Source organism: Paroedura picta, chromosome 11, assembly GCF_049243985.1.
Source record: "Paroedura picta isolate Pp20150507F chromosome 11, Ppicta_v3.0, whole genome shotgun sequence".
In the NCBI taxonomy this organism is placed as follows: Eukaryota; Metazoa; Chordata; class Lepidosauria; order Squamata; family Gekkonidae; genus Paroedura; species Paroedura picta.
In genome coordinates, this window is record NC_135379.1 from 63,405,058 (window position 1) to 63,425,846 (window position 20,789).

The 20,789-nt window shown below is 46.1% G+C and overlaps 1 protein-coding gene across 1 annotated transcript; it reads left to right on the forward strand.

Annotated features, from left to right (window-relative positions):
- The first annotated feature begins 4,683 nt into the window (after positions 1 to 4,683).
- Positions 4,684 to 19,938, forward strand: INO80C (INO80 complex subunit C). The gene is made up of 5 exons (XM_077302962.1): positions 4,684 to 4,981; positions 13,555 to 13,665; positions 14,894 to 15,005; positions 16,025 to 16,092; positions 19,253 to 19,938. The coding sequence occupies exons 1-5, from the start codon at positions 4,814 to 4,816 to the stop codon at positions 19,382 to 19,384; spliced, it is 591 nt and encodes a 196-aa protein (XP_077159077.1). The 5' UTR covers positions 4,684 to 4,813; the 3' UTR covers positions 19,385 to 19,938.
- The last annotated feature ends 851 nt before the right edge of the window (positions 19,939 to 20,789 follow it).

Sequence of the window (20,789 nt, forward strand, 5' to 3'; positions counted from 1 at the left end):
GCCAGTCAGCAGGCGTTCGCACCTGCCGATTAGCCCCGCCGATGGTCTGTCCAGAGGAAGGGGCCAATCGGCACCCTTCCTCATCCCGGACAGAGCCCGCCCTAACTCCTCCCCCTAAGCCCTTACAGCTTTATTTAGTCCGCTGCGCCCACGGCGCTGCGGGCTGTGTTAAGATGATATTACTGCTGTTATTGTTACCTGTTACCATGTGTTAATTGTATCCTCCCTGTTTTCTGTAAACCACCCTGAGCCCTCAGGGAGGGCGGTATATAAATATAATAAATTAATTAATTTAATTAAATTAGATTTTGAGCATAACTTTGCTAGCATGAGAAATGAGTGCAATGGTGTGGTAGTTTGAACATTCTTTGGCATTGCCTTTCTTTGGGATTGGAATGTAAACTGACCTTTTCCAATCCTGTGGCCACTGCTGAGTTTTCCAAATTTACTGGCATATTGAGCACTTTTGTGGCACTTTTACTGCATCATCTTTTAAGATCTTGAAGAGTTCAACTGGAATGTTGTCACCTCCACTAGCTTTATTGTTGCTCAGACTTCCTAAGGCCCATTTGACTTCACATTCCAGGATGTCTGGCTCCAGGTCAGTGACTATCCCCTTGTGGTTATCAGGGATGTTAAGCTCGCTCTTGCATAGTTCTTCTGTATAATTTTGCCACCTTTTTAAAATCTCTTCTGTTTCTGTTAGGTCCCTACCATTTTGGTCCTTTATCATACCCATCATTGCATGAAACATTCTTTTCATATCTCCAATTTTCTTGAAGAGATCTCTGGTCCTCCCCATTCTATTGTTTTCTTCTATTTGTTTGCACTGTTCATTTAAGAAGGTATTCTTATCTCTTCTAGATATTCTCTGGAATTCTGCATTCATTTTGGTGTATCTTTCTCTTTCTTCCTTGCCTTTCACTTCCCTTCTCTCCTCAGCTATTTGTAATTTGAACATTCTTTGGCATTGTAGTTTGAACATTCTTTGGCATTGCCCTTCTTTGGGATTGGAATGTAAACTGACCTTTTCCAATCCTGTGGCCATTGTTGAGTTTTCCAAATTTGCTAGCATATTGAGTGTAGCACTTTTACGGCACCGTCTTTTAATATTTTGAAGAGTTCGACAGGAATGCTGTCACCTCCACTAGCTTTATTGTTGCTCAGACGTCCTAAGGTAGTGGTCCCCAACCTTTTTCAGGCTGGGGACCGGCGGCAGCAGGGAGGGCAATTGCCCGGCCGCGCATGCGCAGCCGAAAACACACATGCGCGTTTTCAGCCGCTCAAATCCACATACACCCGAAGAAGAACGGTACACTCCTTCTATCTGGGATGGTTTTCCACCAAGCGCAGCTTTGAGAGGGACGCACATGGAGCGGTGAGGGAGGTAGGGGACACCCGCCTAGCCAGCCAGATCAGCCGAATCAACCCTGGTGATCAATGGGATGACAGATGTCGCAGCCAGATCGCCCTCACACCAGATCCACATACACAACAGCATCCCACCCCAATGCAGAAAACAAATTTCAGGTTGTATCCTGGATGAAGAGGGGAGGAAAGCCCAAGCAGAAAACAGAGTCAGGGCTGTGATCCTGAAACAAAAACAAAAACAAAACAGGCGTCATGGCGAAATCATGGCTAAGTGAGTCCTCAGTGTGGAAACGGTATGTGTCAGTAGCCCACAAGCTGAACAAAGTTGCTATAGGTTGATTCAGGGGGAGTTTCTGCAGGAGCAGAAAGTCCACTTCCTGAGCTGCACCAGGAATCACAGGAAGGGAGGAAATGTTTCCAGGGCAGGCAAGGGTCACCATCTCTGACCCCAGCCTTGTAGCTTCTTCCTACATACCTTGTTAGAGCTCCCAGGGGCTAGGCTTCAGAGCAGAAGGCCCACCACCACCACCACAGGTGTGAACCAGCCCTCGAGTTGCCCAAGCCATTTTCTGCTATGTGGCGAAATCTATGGTTATTTTTAGAAGCATAAGTTAAATCTTTTCTGCTCCAACCTCCTTGATGTTTTCAAGATGAGCAAATATATGCTAGAAAGTCAAATTATGGAAAGAATGTTGATCACAGTCCTTTTGTGTCCACATTAAAGCAACTGTAATACAACCAATTCAAAGCAGGATCTGTGTGTGTGTACAGTTAGAAGCTGTTGTTAGTTACAGGCGTGTGACAAACTTGGATTATACCTGATTAAATGTTATCCCTGAGCTTATCCCAGGGATCAGTGAGGTGAGCCCTGTGAAAAGCAAAGGCACATGGAAAAGGGCCGTAAAATTATAAACAGAATTTTAAAAAATTATATACAAAAAGCACTTTGGGCTGTTATCTTCTAGGCTGACATTTATAGGGTGTGTTATCCAGGGAACATTTAAAATGATAAACCCACTTTTATAGCTGAATATTTTAGATAGGTACAATTTATAAAACCCCACCCAAACACTCGTGGATGATGAATTAATCCCACAAAACTCCTCATAACCATTATCGATTTGGAAAGCATAAAATGATGAATTCTCTTTATTAGTCCGTTTGGAGAGTTGGCAAGCAGGGTGAACAGTCAAAGCACCCTGCAATGGACTTGGGGCAAAATATGTCTTTGCCTTTATGGGCTTCATGGCAATATAGAGAGTCATTTGCAAATTTACAGCTGCATTCCAAGGCTGACAATTTTTTTAGTCGAACTAAAAAGCTTTTGGTCTTTTGTCATCCGATTTAAATGATGGTGAGGGGTGTGTGTGTACTGATATAGTGACAAAGGTAGACAAGATACAAAGGTATTTCAATTTATTTTAGAAACATATAGGAAATAAATGCAAATGGACAGACTTGGCTCCCTGGGCTTTTGCAAAGTAAAAGTAGGATGCGACAGAATAAGCTACAAAATGGGGTGTGACGTCATAAGATTTGTTGTCCTTAATGATGAATTATGACATGCAAGAAATAGTATGATCTAATAGGGGAGGATTCAAGACCACTAAATGATGGTAAAATCAGTCTGAGAGCAGGAATAATCAAAGACCTGCTTCACAAGATTGCTGTGTGGATAAATGACATAAGGATTTCAGAGCACGCTGAATGCTTGGCCTAATCCCCTCCCTCCCATTTTGCTCGTCCTTTGCTGATTTTGATAAAGCTGACTTGCAAGCCATAGGTCAGGGATGGCGCACACGCTTTGAATTCAGAAAGCCTCTAATTCTCTCCCAGGCACCTCTAGTTAGGAAATAATGGCTAGCAAGGCTGGGGAAGGCGTCAGAATGCTGCCAGTCACAGGACACATAAAACAAACAGATGGATTTTCTGACAGGATAAGGCAGCTTCATCTGGCTGGGGATGTCTCGAACTCCAGTAGGAAGCAGTTGCAGAAGAGAAACTAATGCTCTACAGTCTGGATTCTGGAGATTGATCGCATCCTCTGAGATCACTGAAGCCAGTCCATCCACCCACAGCTACACCAACATCCGTTTCTTTAGATTATACAGTATTATTCCAGTTCTTCCTTCATTGCACTATACCAGTTAAGAAGCAGGATATGAAGACAAAAACAAACAAACAAAAAACAGATGCTTTCTTTATTGACTTTATTTTTCCCTTGCCTGTCTCTCAATGGAGACCCAAAGCAGTTTACATTGTTCTCCTTGGTCACTCAGCCAGCTTCCACAGCAGAGCAAGGATTTGAACTTGCATTTTCCAGATCCTAGTGCAACACCACACTGGCTCTTTCTTGTCACCTGTTTGGTTCAGTAGTTCAGAAAGCTTTGACTCATTTGCAAGAATGAGACCTGGTGCTTTCACACACATTCAATAACACACTTTCAATCTACGTTCAATGCATTTTGCAACAGGATTTTACTGTGTGAAAAGACAAAATGCATGTGCAAATGGTCTCTGAAGTGGACTGAAAGTGCCCTATTAATCTGTAGTCCTGTCAGTCTGTAAAAAAAAGGGAAGCTGGTTGCTTCACAACCGTAGCAGCCTTGGAAGGCTGTGGCATGTCTTTAAGCTCACTGAACCAGACTGTGTATCCCACCGGCTCCCTCACCCTCGCCACAATGGGCAAATCATCCAACACAAAACTAGTTATAAGCCACCATGTGATGCTGTGAATACTGTATTGAGTGCAAAGCTGTAACAGGCTGTCTCTTCCCTTCGAACACACCTTGTAGAGCTGGCAGCAAGCTTCATCTTTAGTGGCTGTTCACATTTTTTTATTCTGGTGGGCCGCCATCTTGGCCTGAAGCAACAGAACGACGTTTGAGTCCAGCGGCCTCTTGAAGACCACCCAAGATTAATTCCGGTCCACACTTTCATGTGCCCGCTCCACAGCTGTAACAACCCACACAATAGCTTGTACTATTGTCAAACTGTAGTAGTCAAACTGTAGCCCTCCAGATGTGCATGAACTACAATTCCAAGGAGCCCCTAGCAGGGACTCATGGGAATTGTAGTCCATGGACATCTGGAGGGCCGCAGTTTGACTACCCCTGGCTTATACCCAGGGCCAGTAGCTTAAGTAGTCTGGAGGCATCAGTCGCTACGGGGTCACGAACTCGTCCGTAGCCTACAGCCAGCCCTGCCCACCGGGGGCGTCCTTTCTCCCCCAGGGCCCCTCCCCTCCTGCAGCCACGCCCACCAGCATCCCTGAAGGCCACCGGGCCGGTCCTCCAGGGGCCCTGGCCGGGCTCTCCCTGCCCCAGCCCCAGCCCCGCACACGCCCACCGGAAGCCCCCTCGGCGGCCGACCTCCGACCCCAGACGCCCCGCCCCCGGCCCCGCCTCTCGAGGGCGGGGCTCCTGAGGCAGCGCAGGCCCGAATGGCGGCCTCGCCCCCCGCGCTCTCCCCCCCCGGCCCCCCCGGGACGGCCGCCGCCCCCGCGCCCGCTCGGAGCAAGAAGCGCCCCTCGAGCCCCGCCAACGGCAGCGCGGCCAAGAAGAGGCGGGTGGGCGGCCCGGGCGGAGGCCCCGCGGGACCAGCCCCTCAGGTAAGCGCCGGAGGATGTGCGCCTGCGCGGGGAGACGGCGATGCGCGCATGCGTGCGGGGAAGGCGGCCGTTCCTGCCGAGGCGCTGCGCCCCGCGAGTCACGTCTGAACCGGCGCGGCAGCCTCGGGTCCGCTCCCCGCTGCAAGCTCCCCCGGGACAAGGAGCAGCCGGGATGGATTCTGGGGGGGGGGGCTTCCGAGGGCGGCCCCGCTCTGCACCCTGCAAGGAGGCTCTCGGCGGCTCCGAAAGGCGCGGCTGGCAGGAAGCGCGTCCGGCTCGGTTCACCCGCTGGCCGGTCTTGCCAGGCCGACTCGGCCGCGTCGATGGAGGCGATGCGCGGGGTGGGAGGGGGCTTCTTGCGCCCCCTGCGCCGCCTCTGGGGCTCCTCCTTGAATCCCGCCCGCCGGCATTCCTCCCCACAGGCACGGCTGCATTCTCACGTGCACCCGCTAAGCCCATCGGTGGGAACCAGTGTCCTTGGCCGCTCCCTGGAGGGGAAGAGCAAAGGCTAAAAAACCGGATAATACCTAGTTAGCCCCCAACCAAACTGACCTGCAGTGTGGTGCCGTGTCGAGAAGCAGAAAAAGGGCATTTCGCATTTGGGTCTTAGCAGCTCCAGTCCTAGCCATGGGTCGCCAGGAGCCCCGATGGGCAAGCTGCAACCGAAGTCTCAGACTTTTCCCATTGAGCTCTGCTTTCCGAACCAGTGTTCAAAGATCGGTAGCGAACAGAGAACATTTGGGCTTACACCCCGGTCCTCAAGGAATTCCCTTGCCATGAAGCTCCACGGCTCTGAATAACTGTCTGAATCATTGTGTTGGGACCACAGCCTTGCCCAACTAGAGCAGTTTGTATACTGCTGAGGCTGCAGGACAGCTTTATATAGCCCTCTTCCCATTCTGTCACAACTTAGTGCTTCCTTTTAGTTGTAAGCTGCTTGGCTGACCACAAAGAACCATAAAAACTAACCTACTCTGGGTGGCTGAAGCTTAAAAGCAATTTAGAATAATGACTTCCTTACAGACTGAGCACTATTTAGAATTATAGAGGTGGAAGGAACCTCCTGGGTCATTTAGTCCAACCCTCCCCCCCCCACCTCTGCACTATGCAGGGCACTCCCAACCCTGTCGTTCCTCCCCTGTAACTTGCCACCCCCTTGAACCTTCACAGAATCAGCCTCTCTGTCAGATGGCTATCCAGCCTCTGTTTAAAAATTTCCAAAGATGGAGAACCCACCACCTCCTGAGGAAGCCTGTTCCACTGAGAAACCGCTCTAACTGTCAGGAACTTCTTCCAGATGTTGAGACGGAATTTCTTTTGAATTAGTTTAATCCCATTGGTTCTGGTCCGTCCCTCTGGGGCAAGAGAGAACAACTGTGCTCCATCCTCTATATCAGTGGTCCGCAACCTTTCTAAGGCTGCGGACCAGTGGGGGGGAGGGCGATCCGGCGGCATCACATGCGCAAATGCACATGTGCAGCAGGTCCATGCATGCATGTTTGCACCATGTGCAGCCGCAAAAGCGCATGTGCAGATCTGCTGCGCATGTGCGTCTGCGCCGGCGGCCCTGCTTCCCTCCACCCCCCCCCACAAAAAGAAGCTTGCCGGGCCGCAAGCTAATCAGCTGCTTTGGCGGCCAATTTGCTTGCAGCCTGGGAAGTTTCTTACTGCGGGGGGGGGGGGGGGGCGTGGAGAGGGAGCCATGGGGAGAGGGAGTCTGCGGCCCGGTGGTTGGGGACCACTGCTCTACATGGCACACTTTTAAATACTTGAAGATTGGTATCAAATCCCCTCAGTCGTCTTCTCTCCAGGCTAAACAGACCAAGCTCCCCCAACCTTTCTTCATAGGTCTTGGTCTCCAAACCCCTCACCATCTTTGTTGCCCTCCTCTGGACATGCTCCAGTTTGTCTACATCCCTCTTCAACTGGGGTGCCCAAAACTGAACCCAGGACTCCAAGTGAGGCCAAACCAGAGCAGAGTAAAGCGGTACCATCACTTTATTTAACAAGGTTCTATACCAGATGATGGTATTTATCTTCATGGTATGAACTTCAGCTAGCTGTGTCCACATGTTAGGGGGGATTTTTCTCCAGGGCTGTTGGCATCCCCGTTTACCACCCTGATTCCAGTATGACTTGTATTTCAATCAACAGCCAAACACTATTGAATATCCACCACCTTCAGCTTGTCCTTGGAGCACTTTCCCTGTTATAATTACTGGACTCATTCTGGACTGTTTTTCAGAAGTGCTTTAGGGGCGCTACTCCTGTGGAAGCCTGCGTGGCATGAAGATGTACTGTAATGTTCCATTCTGGCTTTCTGTTATAATTCTGAAATTGTATGTGAATTTTTATGCACTTGCTTGGGGGCAAGTCCCATTGAACCGAATGTGCATTTAGATTCCGTCTTGGAGACCAGCAGGAGTTTTCAGAGTATGAGCTTTTGAAAGCCCAAGATCCCTCCATCAGGCACAAACTGTAAATTATTATTATTATGGAATGGATGGAAGTCTTTATCCAAACTACACTCATATCACACATTGGGGGTTTGGGTTTATAATTTATTGTGACAGAAGTAAAAGTAATGATCATTTTCCTTTGTCAGTTCCACAATCTATATATTCTTCCCCATATCTGGCAGGTTATGTTTTAACATATGCTTGGTGGCCTATGCTGGGTTTAATTTATATTTAAAATATTTAGCTAAAAATAAATGTAATGACCAGGTGGGTTGGGAAGGGGGATTGCATGAACAGCTGGCTCACAAGTATAGGTTCATATTTATTTTGGAAGTATTGTTACTCTGTTCTGCAGGAGGATACATAGCCTTTTAGCAAATAAATTACATTAATGATTTTCCATGCTGAAGATTAATATTGGAAACCAATGAAATTATATGGGTCTTACGGTTAGTTACTTTAAAGGCTTTTAATTTGTTTTCCTAGCATTGTCAGTAATTATTATCACAATTTAAAAGTCCATCAGTATTCTCTTTGATTTATATGTATCTGATGCTTGTGTGTTCAGTGACACAAAGGATCAGAATCTCATCTCTCTCAGTTTACCATATGAACCTTCTTTTGATTATATCTAATTAGCTAGGAAGTTCCAGAAGAACATCTACTTCTGCTTCATTGACTATGCTAAAGCCTTTGATTGTGTGGAACACAACAAATTGTGGCAAGTTCTTGAAGAGATGGGAATACCAGAGCATCTTATCTGTCTCTTGAGAAACCTATATGCAGGTCAAGACGAACAGTGAGAACCGAGCATGGAATCTCTGATTGAGAAAATTGAGAAAGGAATTCAGCAAGGCTGTATACTGTCACCTTGCCTATTTAACTTGTATGCGGAGCACATCATGAGAAAGGCGGGATTAGAGGAGTCACAAATTGGGATCAAGATTGCAGGGAGAAATATCAACAACTTCAGATATGCAGATGATACCACTCTAATGGCAGAAAGCGAAGAGGAACTAAAGAGCCTGTTGATGCGGGTGAAGGAGGAGAGTGGCTTGAAACTCAACATCAAGAAAACGAAGATCGTGGCATCCGGCCCTCTCGATTCCTGGCAAATAGATGGGGAAGAAATGGAGATAGTGACAGATTTTATTTTCCTGGGCTCCAAGATCACTGCAGCTGGGGACTGCAGCAAAGAAATTAAAAGACACTTGCTCCTGGGGAGGAAAGCTATGGCAAATCTAGACAGCATTCTAAAAAGCAGAGACATCACCCTGCCAACAAAAGTGCGTTTAGTCAAGGCTATGGTCTTCCCAGTTGCAATGTATGGCTGTGAAAGTTGGACCATAAGGAAAGCCAAGCATCAAAGAATTGAGGCTTTTGAACTCTGGTGCTGGAGAAGACTCTTGCGAGTCCCTTGGACTGCAAGGAGAACAAACCGGTCAGTCCTAGAGGAGATCAGCCCTGCCTGCTCCTTAGAAGGCCAGATCCTGAAGATGAAACTCAAATACTTTGGCCACCTCATGAAAAGGAAGGACTCCCTGGAGAAGAGCCTAATGCTGGGAGCGATTGAGGGCAAAAGAAGAAGGGGACGACAGAGAATGTGGTGGCTGGATGGAGTCACTGAAGCATTAGTTGCAAACTTAAATGGACTCTGGGGAATGGTAGAGGGCAGGAAGGCCTGGAGGATCATTGTCCATGGGGTCGCGATGGGTTGGACACGACTTCGCACCTAACAACAACAATTAGCAAGAATGTTATTCCGTTTTTACTTAGAAGTTCCACTAATTTCCATGCAAGCTTAGGGCACCTGAACCTGATGCTTGATCCTCCTAACCACCTTTGCTCAGAAACAAGAATCATTTATTGTAATGGATCTGCAAAATAAATCCGTGGTCTTTGAAAAATGACAAACTTCCTGTGTGAAGCTGGGAAGATGTAAATTATCTGATGTTTGATCTTCATAATAGCAGAAATGGTACATTTAATCAAAGAAAGGATTTATAATTTTTAAAAAGAATAAATTGTGCATGATTTTAGTATTGATTTTAGAAGATCCCTTACAATGTATCAAATCTCTAATGATTAAGTTGAAAAATTTGGTACAGTAGTGGGTTTGAAAATAAAGAAAAATAGAAAATGTTAATTGAAATATGAATTTACAGGAGCAAATGAAACTAAAAGAAAAAACACATTTTAAAGTAAAAGTAAAGCAAAAAAGTGAAATATTTGGGTATAATGTTGTTTACCAAGAACTCTGTTATTCTGAAATAATTATGTTAAAAGTCATTTATAGTTGTATTGCATAATCTGTGCAACCAGGCCTCTGCTGCTGGTTCTTCAGGGGATTTCCAGTGGGTAACAATTACCATCTTTGCTATAAGAAGCATATTTTTGAGTCTCCTTTTAGTATGACCTTAAAAAAAGCTTCTAACATAAAATCCTGAACTTTACTCTTGTGTGTGTGTTTAAAATACGATCTGTAAAGTTCAGCCAAGTATTGTGTTCCAAAATGAAGGCCTTCCAAACTTAAAAGGGGCAGATAGGAGAGTGGAATGGAACATCTCATACCATGGGTTGACAACATCTGTTTCCTCCAGGAACTTCATTAAAACTTTACCATCCTTCCGACAGCATTTTAAACTTTCGGAAGGCTGCGTGCTTCCTTGAGGCAGCTTTATCCCGCTGCTGAGGTGAGCAAAGCAATTAGTATTTCATGCGTTCTGTGTAAGTATTTTATCAACCGATGCAGCAGGCTGGGCGAAGGAGAGTGATTTGAAAGTAAGGCAAGTGATGAGACCCTGGAGGACATCGCCCTTTAATCAAGGGCACTAGAAGTTGTTCTGCACAGTCAGGTTGCCCTATAGAGAGCGTAGAAAAGCGATCCATCTCCCTGTGACAGTCCAATCAGATGGATGAAATTGCAACTGTCCTTTCTTGGATTAGGCGGAATAGAAGTTTCATATTATCTGGAAATGTGAGATTTAACAGGGTAATGTTTATATATATAAATTAATAGCATATTATCAGGGGTCATGCTGGAAATCAGCCTTCAAAATAAAGCTGCAATTTTTCTGTAAGGGACTTTCCAGTTAACAGAGCAATTGCACAGTGGTGGAAAGTGACGTCAAGTTGCACTTAATGGTGACCCCATTAATATTCTTCTGTGGCGTAGTGGAGTAAGACCAGGAAGACCTGAGTTCAAATCCCTGCTTGCCATGAAACCTACTGGGTGAAGCTGGGTAACCTACCTCACGAGGTCATTGTGAACATTGGAGGCGGGGGGAACCATGTATGCCGCTCTAAGCTCCTTGCATGGATGGCGAGATAAAAAATGCACTGGATAGATTTTAAAACTAGAAAACATTTTTGCTTTTCAGCGCATGAGCTCATGGGGAACATTTTTGCCCTTCCGTAACTGAAATTCAGTAGGGTTGCTCCAGGCTCCTGTCCCAAGTTACAGGGGAGGAGCGACAGGGTTGGGAGTATCCTGCATAGTGCAGAGGTGGGGGGGGGAGGGTTGGACTAAATGACCCAGGAGGTTCCTTCCACCTCTATAATTCTAATTAGTGCTCAGTCTGTAAGGAAGTCATTATTCTAAATTGCTTTTAAGCTTCAGCCACCCAGAGTAGGTTAGTTTTTATGGTTCTTTGTGGTCAGCCAAACAGCTTACAACTAAAAGGAAGCACTACGTTGTGACAGAATGGGAAGAGGGCTATATAAAGCTGTCCTGCAGCCTCAGCAATATACAAACTGCTCTAGTTGGGCAAGGCTGTGATCCGAGCACAATGATTCAGACACTTATTTAGAGCCGTGGAGCTTCATGGCAAGGGAATTCCTTGAGGACCGGGGTGTAAGCCCAAACGTTCTCTGTTCGCTAGACCGATCTTTGGACACTGGTTCAGAAAGCAGAGCTCAATGGGAAAAGTCTGAGACTTCGGTTGCAGCTTGCCCATTTGGGCTCCTGATGACCCATGGCTAGGACTGGAGCTGCTAAGACCCAAATGCTAAATGCCCTTTTTCAGCTTCTTGACACAACACCACACTGCATGTTGGGGGAGGGGGGGAAGGCTAGGTATTAAGGAGAAGGGGGTATTGATGAATTGGCCACTGCCACTTGTCATAAAGCAGATGGGAAAACCCCTTCCAAACATGCAGGGATTCTGTCTTTATTTTTCCCCATCCCCCCCCATCCCCCATTCCCTTGTCATTGTAGTCCATTTTTTATTGTCTTGACTGCCAAGGTTTGCACTTCGGCTCATACAATAAAAAAGCACCTGTACTAGTTGCAAACCTGCAGGTAGAGCTTGGGGAGCTCCCAATTACAGCTGGTCAACAGACCATGGGGGTTAGTTCACCTGCTGAAAATGGACTGAGCACTGCAGATTCCTCTCCAAACCCTGCCCTCTGCCGTCTCCACCCCAGATCTCCAGATGTTTCCCAACCAGGAGTTGATAACCCTATTTATTAACAAGGTACATAACGTTTAAATCAGTTAATAGTGAGGTCATGATTTTACCTGTGATGTTTCCTTTTAAATGTTGCTGATTCTCAGCTATGTTATTGCTGATTTGTGAGCATAATAAAGTTTTTAAAAATTATTTACTCAGGAGTAAGTCTCTTTGAATTAAACAGGGTAGCGTCTAGGTAGCTGCCATTAGAATTACAGTTCAACAAAGCAATCCTGCCCATAGTCTGCACCAGATTGTGCTGAGTGTTCCTTAATGCTGCACTCCTTGGCACAATTACACAGAAGTAATATCCACAGAACAGTGTGGAGCTTGTTTCTTCTGAGTGAATTGGCTCAGGGAGTTGACCAGCTTCAGTTCATCAATATTTTTTACTTTTTTAAAAACGCTGTTTCAGCTTTGGTTTGTTCATGCATGGTGTGACTCCAGTGTAATTCCATAAAATGAGCACAATAGCTGTTCAGCTTGAGTAGGCTATTATTTTTAACCTCTTTAGTGTGTTTTGAAAGGGTTTTGCAAACAAGATATTTCAAATGGGAGAAAGAGTAACTATGCAAAGTGAATTTAAACGGGAATCACAAAAGGGAAATATGTTCTTAAATGTGTTATCGGCTCATACTGCTCTATAATGCTGTCAGTCATACTTGATGGTTAAGCTTATAGAATAGCGTTGAGCCCATAATTACATGCTAGCAGGAACTATAAACACTGGCTGTATTCAGACATAGCAAGAAGCCAAGGTTGATACAACTCAGTTTTAGTGTGCTGTCTGAATGCAGACTGCCAAGTGGGTGACCAAGTGGCATTATTCTTGGCATACTGTATATCAACAGTAGAGAAATTCCGTAACTGCTTACATCCGAGAATCATTGCTTGAGAGCTTTCAACTATCCATCGCAAGCTTGAAGATATTAGTTTTCCTGACTTACCTACCTTTTTTGTCATCAAGTTGTAGTTGACCAGGGTCTTCAAAACAAGAGATGTTCAGGGATGATCTGCCATTGCGTGCCTCTGCAGCAACCCTGGCCTTCCTTGGTGGTCCCCCACCCAGGCACTGAGCAGGGCCAACCCCCCTTAGCTTCCAAGATTGGCCAGATGAGACCAGCCTGGGCCCTCCAGATCAGGGTTTCATCTGAATAGCAGCTCCTAATATGGATCTGGCAAGATGATAGTAGGCGGTTATGGTAATGTTGCATGCTGTTAGTGCTGAAGGTAAAATAGATCAGTGTGAGAAGTTTATGGATAACAACCATCTGTGACCTTTGAATGAATCTTCAAAGTAGGAGAGGGACCTGCAAAATCACCTGTGTTGTTGACAGCCTTCAGGCTAAATATAAGCCAGCTTGGTGTAGTGGTTAGGAGTGCAGACTTCTAATCTGGCGAGCTGATTTTAATTCTGAGCTCCCCCACATGCAACCAGCTGGGTGGCCTTGGGCTCGCCACAGCACTGATAAAGCTGTTCTGACCGGGCAGTGATATCAGGGCTCTCTCAGCCTCACCCACCCCACAGGGTGTCTGTTGTGGGGAGAGGAAAGGGAAAGTGATTGTAAGCTGCTTTGAGATTCCTTCGGGTAGAGAAAAGCGGCCTATAAGAACCAACTCTTCTTCTTCGTCTTCTTCTTCTTCATGAGTCTCTTTTTTCTAGAGTGCCAGTGCAGAGACGGGGAGTGAAAATAAAATGGTGCCCACTGATTCCAGCATGGGGCCAACAGAGACTTCTAGCAAACCATTGCCTTTCAAGGCACCTAGCTTCACTGTAAGTATTCATGTGTCCAAATAGGATACTAATATTTCATGAGTCTCTTGCCTTTGCTTTCTTTTGAGAAAGGCTGTGCTATTCTGTCGTCCCGTACAGCTAGCAAGAATATGCCTGCAGACACAAGTTTGTCATGTGTATTCTGAGCTCAGTAGGGAACCACAAGTATAAATCGGACTTTTCTTCTACCCATTGGGGCTCATGTGCATAAACCTGGACAGAAAGTTGACAGCACAAATGGCACGCAGCTGTTTGGGAAGGGAAGCACACTGGATTGCATTCCCCTGACCTACGTCTCCCCCTGGGCAGTATGTTTGCATTGCCCCTTTCTTCTTGAATATACTAGGAAACAGAGGATGAGTGGGGGGAGGCATCTCAGCAGCTGCAAGTGGGGTGAACTGCAAAGGTGGGATGGAGCTTGGTGTCTCTGAACGAAATCTTGAATTCAAGGTGCTGGTTATGGCTGTTCAGGCCCTTCACAACCACCTATTAGAGAGATGTGGGGCAAGCACCTGTTGGCTCTCCCAACGCTCAGGGAGCCCCACCTGGGACCAACCAGAACCGGGCCTTTTCCCATCATGGCTCCAGCTCTGGGGACGTGGCCCCTTGAACAGCAGAAGGAGATTTCCAGGAGCCCCTCATTTCCCAAGGCTTGGGAGGGGTTTGAGGCGGCAAACATCTTTGAAGGAAGGTTTGAGGGTTGTTGTCTTATTTTTGCTTTTAAGCGGAAAATACTTTAACTGTTGTTGTAAGCTGCCTTGAAACAATAACAAAAGGATAACATTTCCAAATAAATAAATACTAAATAAATAATGTCTAAATAGCCGCTTGAGTGCAGATGCATCAGCCTGACAGCCCCTCCGTGACCAGGAGGGACAGGGTTAGTGTCTGAGCAGTGTGGCAGGGGTCTGTTTGCTGGCGTTATGATAATGGAAGGAACCAGCCTCGCATCTTGTGGATAGGTGGATCCTGGGAGATCCCTGCATTTTGTGATGTCAGCAACCCTAGCCACATGAGCTGTGCTTCCCACATTAAAAGTATGTCTTCCATTCACTCCACTCAGATTAAATTATTACAGATAAGATTTTGCTATCAACGCTATGCACTAAAAAAAGGGAAAAAGCCAATTTCAATACATTTTCTTACAATCTCTCTCTCTCTCTCTCTCTCTCTCTCTCTCTCTCTCTCTCTCTCTCTCTCTTTTTCTCTCTCTCTGAAACCGTTTTAGCACTCTGGTATTGGAGGGGCTGCAGCTGGAAAGAAGAACAGAACCTGGAAGAACCTGAAACAAATCCTGGCATCAGAAAGGGCATTGCCATGGCAGCTAAATGATCCTAGTTGTAAGCTGCTTAGATACTTTTCATGTAACTTCCTCCAAAAAAACAACAAACTGTTTTCTCTAGGGGAGAGAGATTGAGGCCACATGAGCTCAGCCAGTTTGGAATCAGGCAGATGCTCTTTGCCACTGAAAGATACATGTTTCACTGGGCAGGAAATGAGAAAGCACATAAGAACCAGCCCCGTGCTATTTGGCACTTCTTTGCAGTGCCATTTCCTGGTGCATGGATCTTAAGGGTTGTGCGTGAATTCAGTGTTTCTCTTTCTCCAGTCAGAACTGCTTCCTTAAAAGACGAGAGACAAATTCACTGCCAATGACCATATCGACTGGCGGGATCTATGACAGAGGAATAGAACCCCCATGTAGAAAATAAATATGCCTACTTGAGTACCAGGCACGAGGGGCCAGTAATCAGCGGCCTCAGAATCCGCCTGTGAGTTCCTGGAAGCATCTGGATGTGTGCTGCTAGGAACCATGCAAGAGCCATCTTGTCTTACATTCTAGCAGTGCACATTGTTATGCAATCACATTAACCTGGAGGCTCAGTTGATAATCTGATGTGCAAACCGAGTCTTTACATTAACTCTTAAGGCCTTTCAGCAGAGTCGGTCGTGTCCTTGTGCTCATGTGTGCCGGCGGATTAGTGCTGATCTGCTGCCCCACAATGGCACAGCGGCAGAATTTCTGCCAGACAATTTTGTCATCAATTGATGCTAGTTGTTGTGGCCAACGGAAAGTTGGACCCCTCTTTGTTACGGGATATAGCTGGGGGAAAACCCTAGACTTGCATTTGAGTAAATACCAAGCAACCCTTCTGGATTACAGAGAATTGTGGAACATTTTCTTTGGGAGACCCAGAATGGAAACTCCACTGTGCTGTGGGAGCTCACTGGGTAGGGACCCTGTGTAGATCTGTGGTGCAAACTCATTGGCAATATTGTGTACCATTCTTGATGGTAGACTTTGCTGGTCCTACAATTAAATGTTCTTTCTTCTGTTCTCTTTCTGGCACTCCTCCAGACTTCAGTATTGATGCTCCCCCTTCCTTTAAACCAGCCAAGAAATACTCTGATATTTCAGGACTTCCTGTAAGTATGTTTCTCCCCCTTGTCTGACTTTATTTTTCACAATTTAGAGCACCAAGGGTCCATGGACTCCTGTGGGTACACGGGAGCTCTGAGCTGGGGGAGGGCAGGCTGTCTTCTCAGCTCCTACTCTTCTTTCCAGCCTACATGAGGCAGAGCTGCCATAGTAGGAGTAAAGTGTTTCTCTTTCTCCAGTCAGAACTGCTTCCTTAAAAGACGAGAGACAAATTCACCGCCAATGACCATATCGACTAGATAATGATGTTACTTCCAGGGGCGTGGCCAGCTGAAATCACTTCCGGGTCTCCTTTAAGTCTTAAAAGTTATTTCAGGGGCACAGAGTCAAAAAGTTGACTTAGAGCTTTGGTTCTACTCTTTCCGTGTGTGTGTGTGTCTCTGTGAAAGTGTTTGGCTTCCATGAATGTATCTGTAGGTTGGTAGAATCTTATCCAACCTCCTGCCTACAGTGTGCTTTAAACTGCTCTGAGGCATTTTCATGGGGGAAGTTCTCTAAGGAGGAGGAGGCAGCGATAGTTTTATTCACCTTTCTTTATTTCTGTAAGTTATATTCCATCTTTTTTACTGACATTCAAGGTGGAATACACTGCATATGTTCTTAGGAAGGCCCCAGTCTCTGTCCTGTTTCCGTCCTTCTAGAGGAACTGGTTGGCCAGCAGGGTTCTTCTGGTGTTGTGAGGAAGGCCTCAGCCTCTCTGCCCCATAGTTGACCCTCCAGAGTAACTGGCTGGCCACTGTGTGAGATGGGAGGCTGGACTAGATTGGTCTGATCCAGTGTTCTGTTAAATGGCACTTGAAAACTCTTGAGGCGTGCCTGGCAGAGTTCCCCTTGCCTTGCCTTTCTGCATCTCAGCGACATTTCTGAAAGGAGAGAGTTGTGGCTTCATGGAACAGCCCTACGTGATTGTATGCAGCATACCCGGCTGTTGTTGTGACTGTCTCTCAGAGCAGGCTGTCAGCCATGTTTGTTGCTGAGGTGTAAAAAGTCCAGTAGCACTTTAAGAACAACAGATTTGTGGCAGGGGAAGAGCTCTCATGAGTCACTGATCAATTCTTCAGATACTATCAAATTCTGAACATCTTTAAGGTGTTGCTGGGCTCTTATTGCTGCAGACAGACTAATGCGGAGACCTCTCTTAAGGGCATGAGTTAAGCAAAAAACAAAACAAAGCACACCCACCCACCCAACCACTAAAGCTGGATACTTTCTCTCCATGGATCGTGCCCCTGAATCTTCTTGTCTTACTTTATTGTATGCACAAGCATTATGCAAAGAAGTCCAGTTGATAATAATAATACATAAAACTGATAACATTCCAGTTGAAACATTAACTACAACTCTGATGAGATGATGAAATATTTTTTTAAATTATGCAGTCATCATGGTGATGATAGAAAGTGCCTTCAGCTCTCAGCTGGTTTTCCAGGCACGAGGTGGCCTATCATTGCCTGCCTCAGAATAGGGAACCTGAACTTGAGTTTCCAGCATTCCATACCTAGATCAGCACTTATTAATTCAGATTTAGAAAAACAAGAGTTGGTTTTTATATCCGAAGTAGTTTCCAAGCGGCTTCCATTCGCCTCCCCTTCTCCCCACAACAGGCACCCAGTGAAGCAGGTGGGGCTGAGAGAGCCCTGTGTCACTAGCTCTGAGAGAAAAAGGGCAGGGACAAGGCCAAGGTCACCCAGCTGGCTGCAAGTGGGGAGGAGCAGGGAAAAACCCGGCTCGCCAGATTAGAAGTCGCTGCTCTCAACCCCTATGCCAAGCTGGCTTTAATAGCAACTAATCGCTTTATAATCATAATTATTACAGCAACTCTTGTTCTTAAAGGTTCTGATGAGATCAGGCAAGCCCGGGCCCTCCAGGTCAGGTCTGCGATCATCGTACGGAAATAAAATCCAGCAGTTTTGTAATGGGCTGTTTGTACTTTGTAGACGTCTCTTGACATTCAGATGGTGGGCCACCGGTCTAGACTTGCAGCAGTTATTTTATTCAGCAAAATAGTCAAATGCTGAAACCTCAGCCTCTGCATGAAAGTGAATCAGCCTTGTTGCTGTAGCAACAGATAATGATAATTACATATACTCTGAATAATGCAGTCTGTAAGTTTACAGAAGACTGGGACTTTCCCCTGATTGTAGGACGGTGCTCTTTCATTTAACTTATTATTGGATAATTGGGGGAGAAAATCTCCAGTGTAATTTATTTAACAATAGCTGTACAGTGATTACTGTTGCACGTAGCAATGCTGCCTCCCCTGAGCAGAAGCCACGTGACTTCAGGAGAACGTGGTGAGGCCAGTGGCTTTAAAAGGAGGTGAGACTATCCCATGGAGGAGGTTTATCAAGGGCTCCTTCGCCATGAAAGCTGAACAGAAATGCCGGGTTTGTCTGCAGCAGGCCCTCCGGCTCTGGAGACAGATGGGAGAGCCATCGATGGAGAATGTTAAAGTAACTGTGGATAACATTAGCCAGCGGGTCATTTAAACAAGTCAACAAATGTAGCTTACAAAGTACTATTTGAAATGCAGGTGGGTGGCTGTGTTTACGTCCAGGGGCACTTCTAAAAGCAACAAAGTATTATGCAAGGTATAAGCTTTTGTGCGCATGTGATGAAATGCGCATGCACACGGAAGCTTACACTTTGAGTAAAACTTTGTTGATCATAAAGGCGTACTTCCCCAGATTTGCAAAATGTTGAACCCCGAGTGGATTTGTAGCTTCTTCCAAAGCAGTCAGTGCGACATGCGTGGCTCTGCCCAGGGATCTGTCTCTTGGTGGTGCCCAGTCAGGGGTTCCTAAACAGTATGCAAGGAGGGCATTATGTGCCCAAGAACCTGGTGTTCTGAGATAGAAAGTTGTCTTTTAGCTATTGACAGCTCGTGGAAACTATGTTTGAAGTGATTTCAGCAACTTCTGTAACACCTTTAGAATTGGGAATTATTTCATTATCATGAATCACGGTGAAAAAAGCAAATAAAAGAAAGAGATTGGGCCCTGGAGAATTCCTTGGTCATGTTTCTAGCTATGGAAACGCCTGTGTGTGTGCGCGTAGTACTCCTCTGCAGTGTTAATTTTTTAATGAGCCTTAAAGTCATCTACTTGCTGACTCCTCCACTCAGCTGTTGGTCTGCTCTTTTTCCAGGCTAACTACACAGACCCACAAAGCAAGCTGAGATTTAGCACCATCGAGGAATTTGCCTATATTCGAATGCTCCCGTCAGATGTTGTTGCCGGCTACCTCACTCTAAGGAAAGCCCCAGCTGCGGTGCCCTGAGAAGCACGAGGGAAGCTGACACTTGGCGGGAAAGATGGATCAAAAGAAGGAGACTTTTTGTCAGGGGAGGGCAGCAGGGAGGTGTGCGTGTACAAGATTAAAGCTGTAGGGATTCCAGAGATTGATGTAACCTTGTTGGAAAATATCTATTTGCTTCTGTGAAGTGTAACATATTGATCAAAAGCCCAGAGCATTCAGCATTGCTTCATTTGAGTGACCGGGCTCAGAGAGAAGTCAAAAGAAACTTGAATGCAAAGGGCCATTTCTCTGGAGTGAAAAGAGTTGTATACTTTGAAGGTTTCACGTCTATAAAGTAACAGAACATTGGTCAAAAATTAGCACTCCCCCTCTCAGTTCCCAGAGCTGGGTAACAAAACAAGGTAGAGCAAACGTAACTATTGACCATCAGGCAAAACCAGCCTTAGCTATTGCCTTCATTACGTGCTGGTCTCTATTTGGCTTAGGTAGGTAAAACATTCATTTTTGTTGTGTAAATGGACTGTAACTGGTCAAACCCAGTACTGTTTAATGGACATAAAAGTTCTTTTATCTGAGGTTTATTGCTTGGTTCATTACACTTTTCACTTAGGGCTGGTATCTGTTGTGGTTCAGTGTTGTTGGTCCCTCCGTGTGTTCCTAATGCAGTTCTTTCCCCCCCAGACCGAGTGGGGCACGCGCCCCCAACATGTTGTCTGCGCTCTGTGGAGTCCACGGACACCGAGTGTCCTTAGAAGGTGGGTGAGGCCTGGTGCAGCTTTTGCCCAGTAAGACTTCTGATTAGGGTTGTGTGCTTCGGTGGCCACCAGCGCCGCCCCTCCCCTCCCCCCGTGCCTGGCTGCTTTGGCGTCTGCAGCACACAACCCTAAATTCAGAAGTCTTGCTGGGCAAAAGCTGCACCAGGCCAAAGCTCACAACCCTACATTCTGATTGGTCACTGGGGCCTTTGTGTGCCTCAGCCTTGTTCTTTAATAACTTTTGAAATGAACGCCTTTGAAATGTAAAGGTCCTGCCAGGAACAAAAAGGTTGTAGCATCCACTTAATGGCTTTTTGCTACCGTGAAGTGCCGGAGCAGATCACGTGTTCCGCACTCCTTAGCTTTTTAGCTGTGTTTTATTTCTGGGTGTTTGTTTTGGCTCCGTGTTTCTTCTTCATGAAGTTAAATGACCCATCGCTTTTCATGAAACGAGTCAATAAGAGAATTTTACCTATAAGGAGCATTGTGTATAGCCAGTGGGAACCCCTTTAAATCTTTCTGCTAGTAAACTTGTAAATGAAAACAGATGTTGAATTGAATACAGCTGACTGAGGCAGTGGTTTGAAAGACTACACTGCTTGGACTTTCCTGTCTTTCCTTCTTTGCTATCGAACTGGGATCCATAACCTGTTTGAGCATGTGGGCCTCTT

Coding starts and splice junctions, on each gene's coding strand:
- INO80C (XM_077302962.1), top strand. CDS start 4,814: ATGGCGGCCTCGCCCCCCGCGCTCTCCCCCCCCGGCCCCCCCGGGACG. Junction 13,666..14,893: donor TCAAGGCACCTAGCTTCACT/GTAAGTATTCAT, acceptor AAACCGTTTTAG/CACTCTGGTATTGGAGGGGC. Junction 16,093..19,252: donor CTGATATTTCAGGACTTCCT/GTAAGTATGTTT, acceptor CTCTTTTTCCAG/GCTAACTACACAGACCCACA.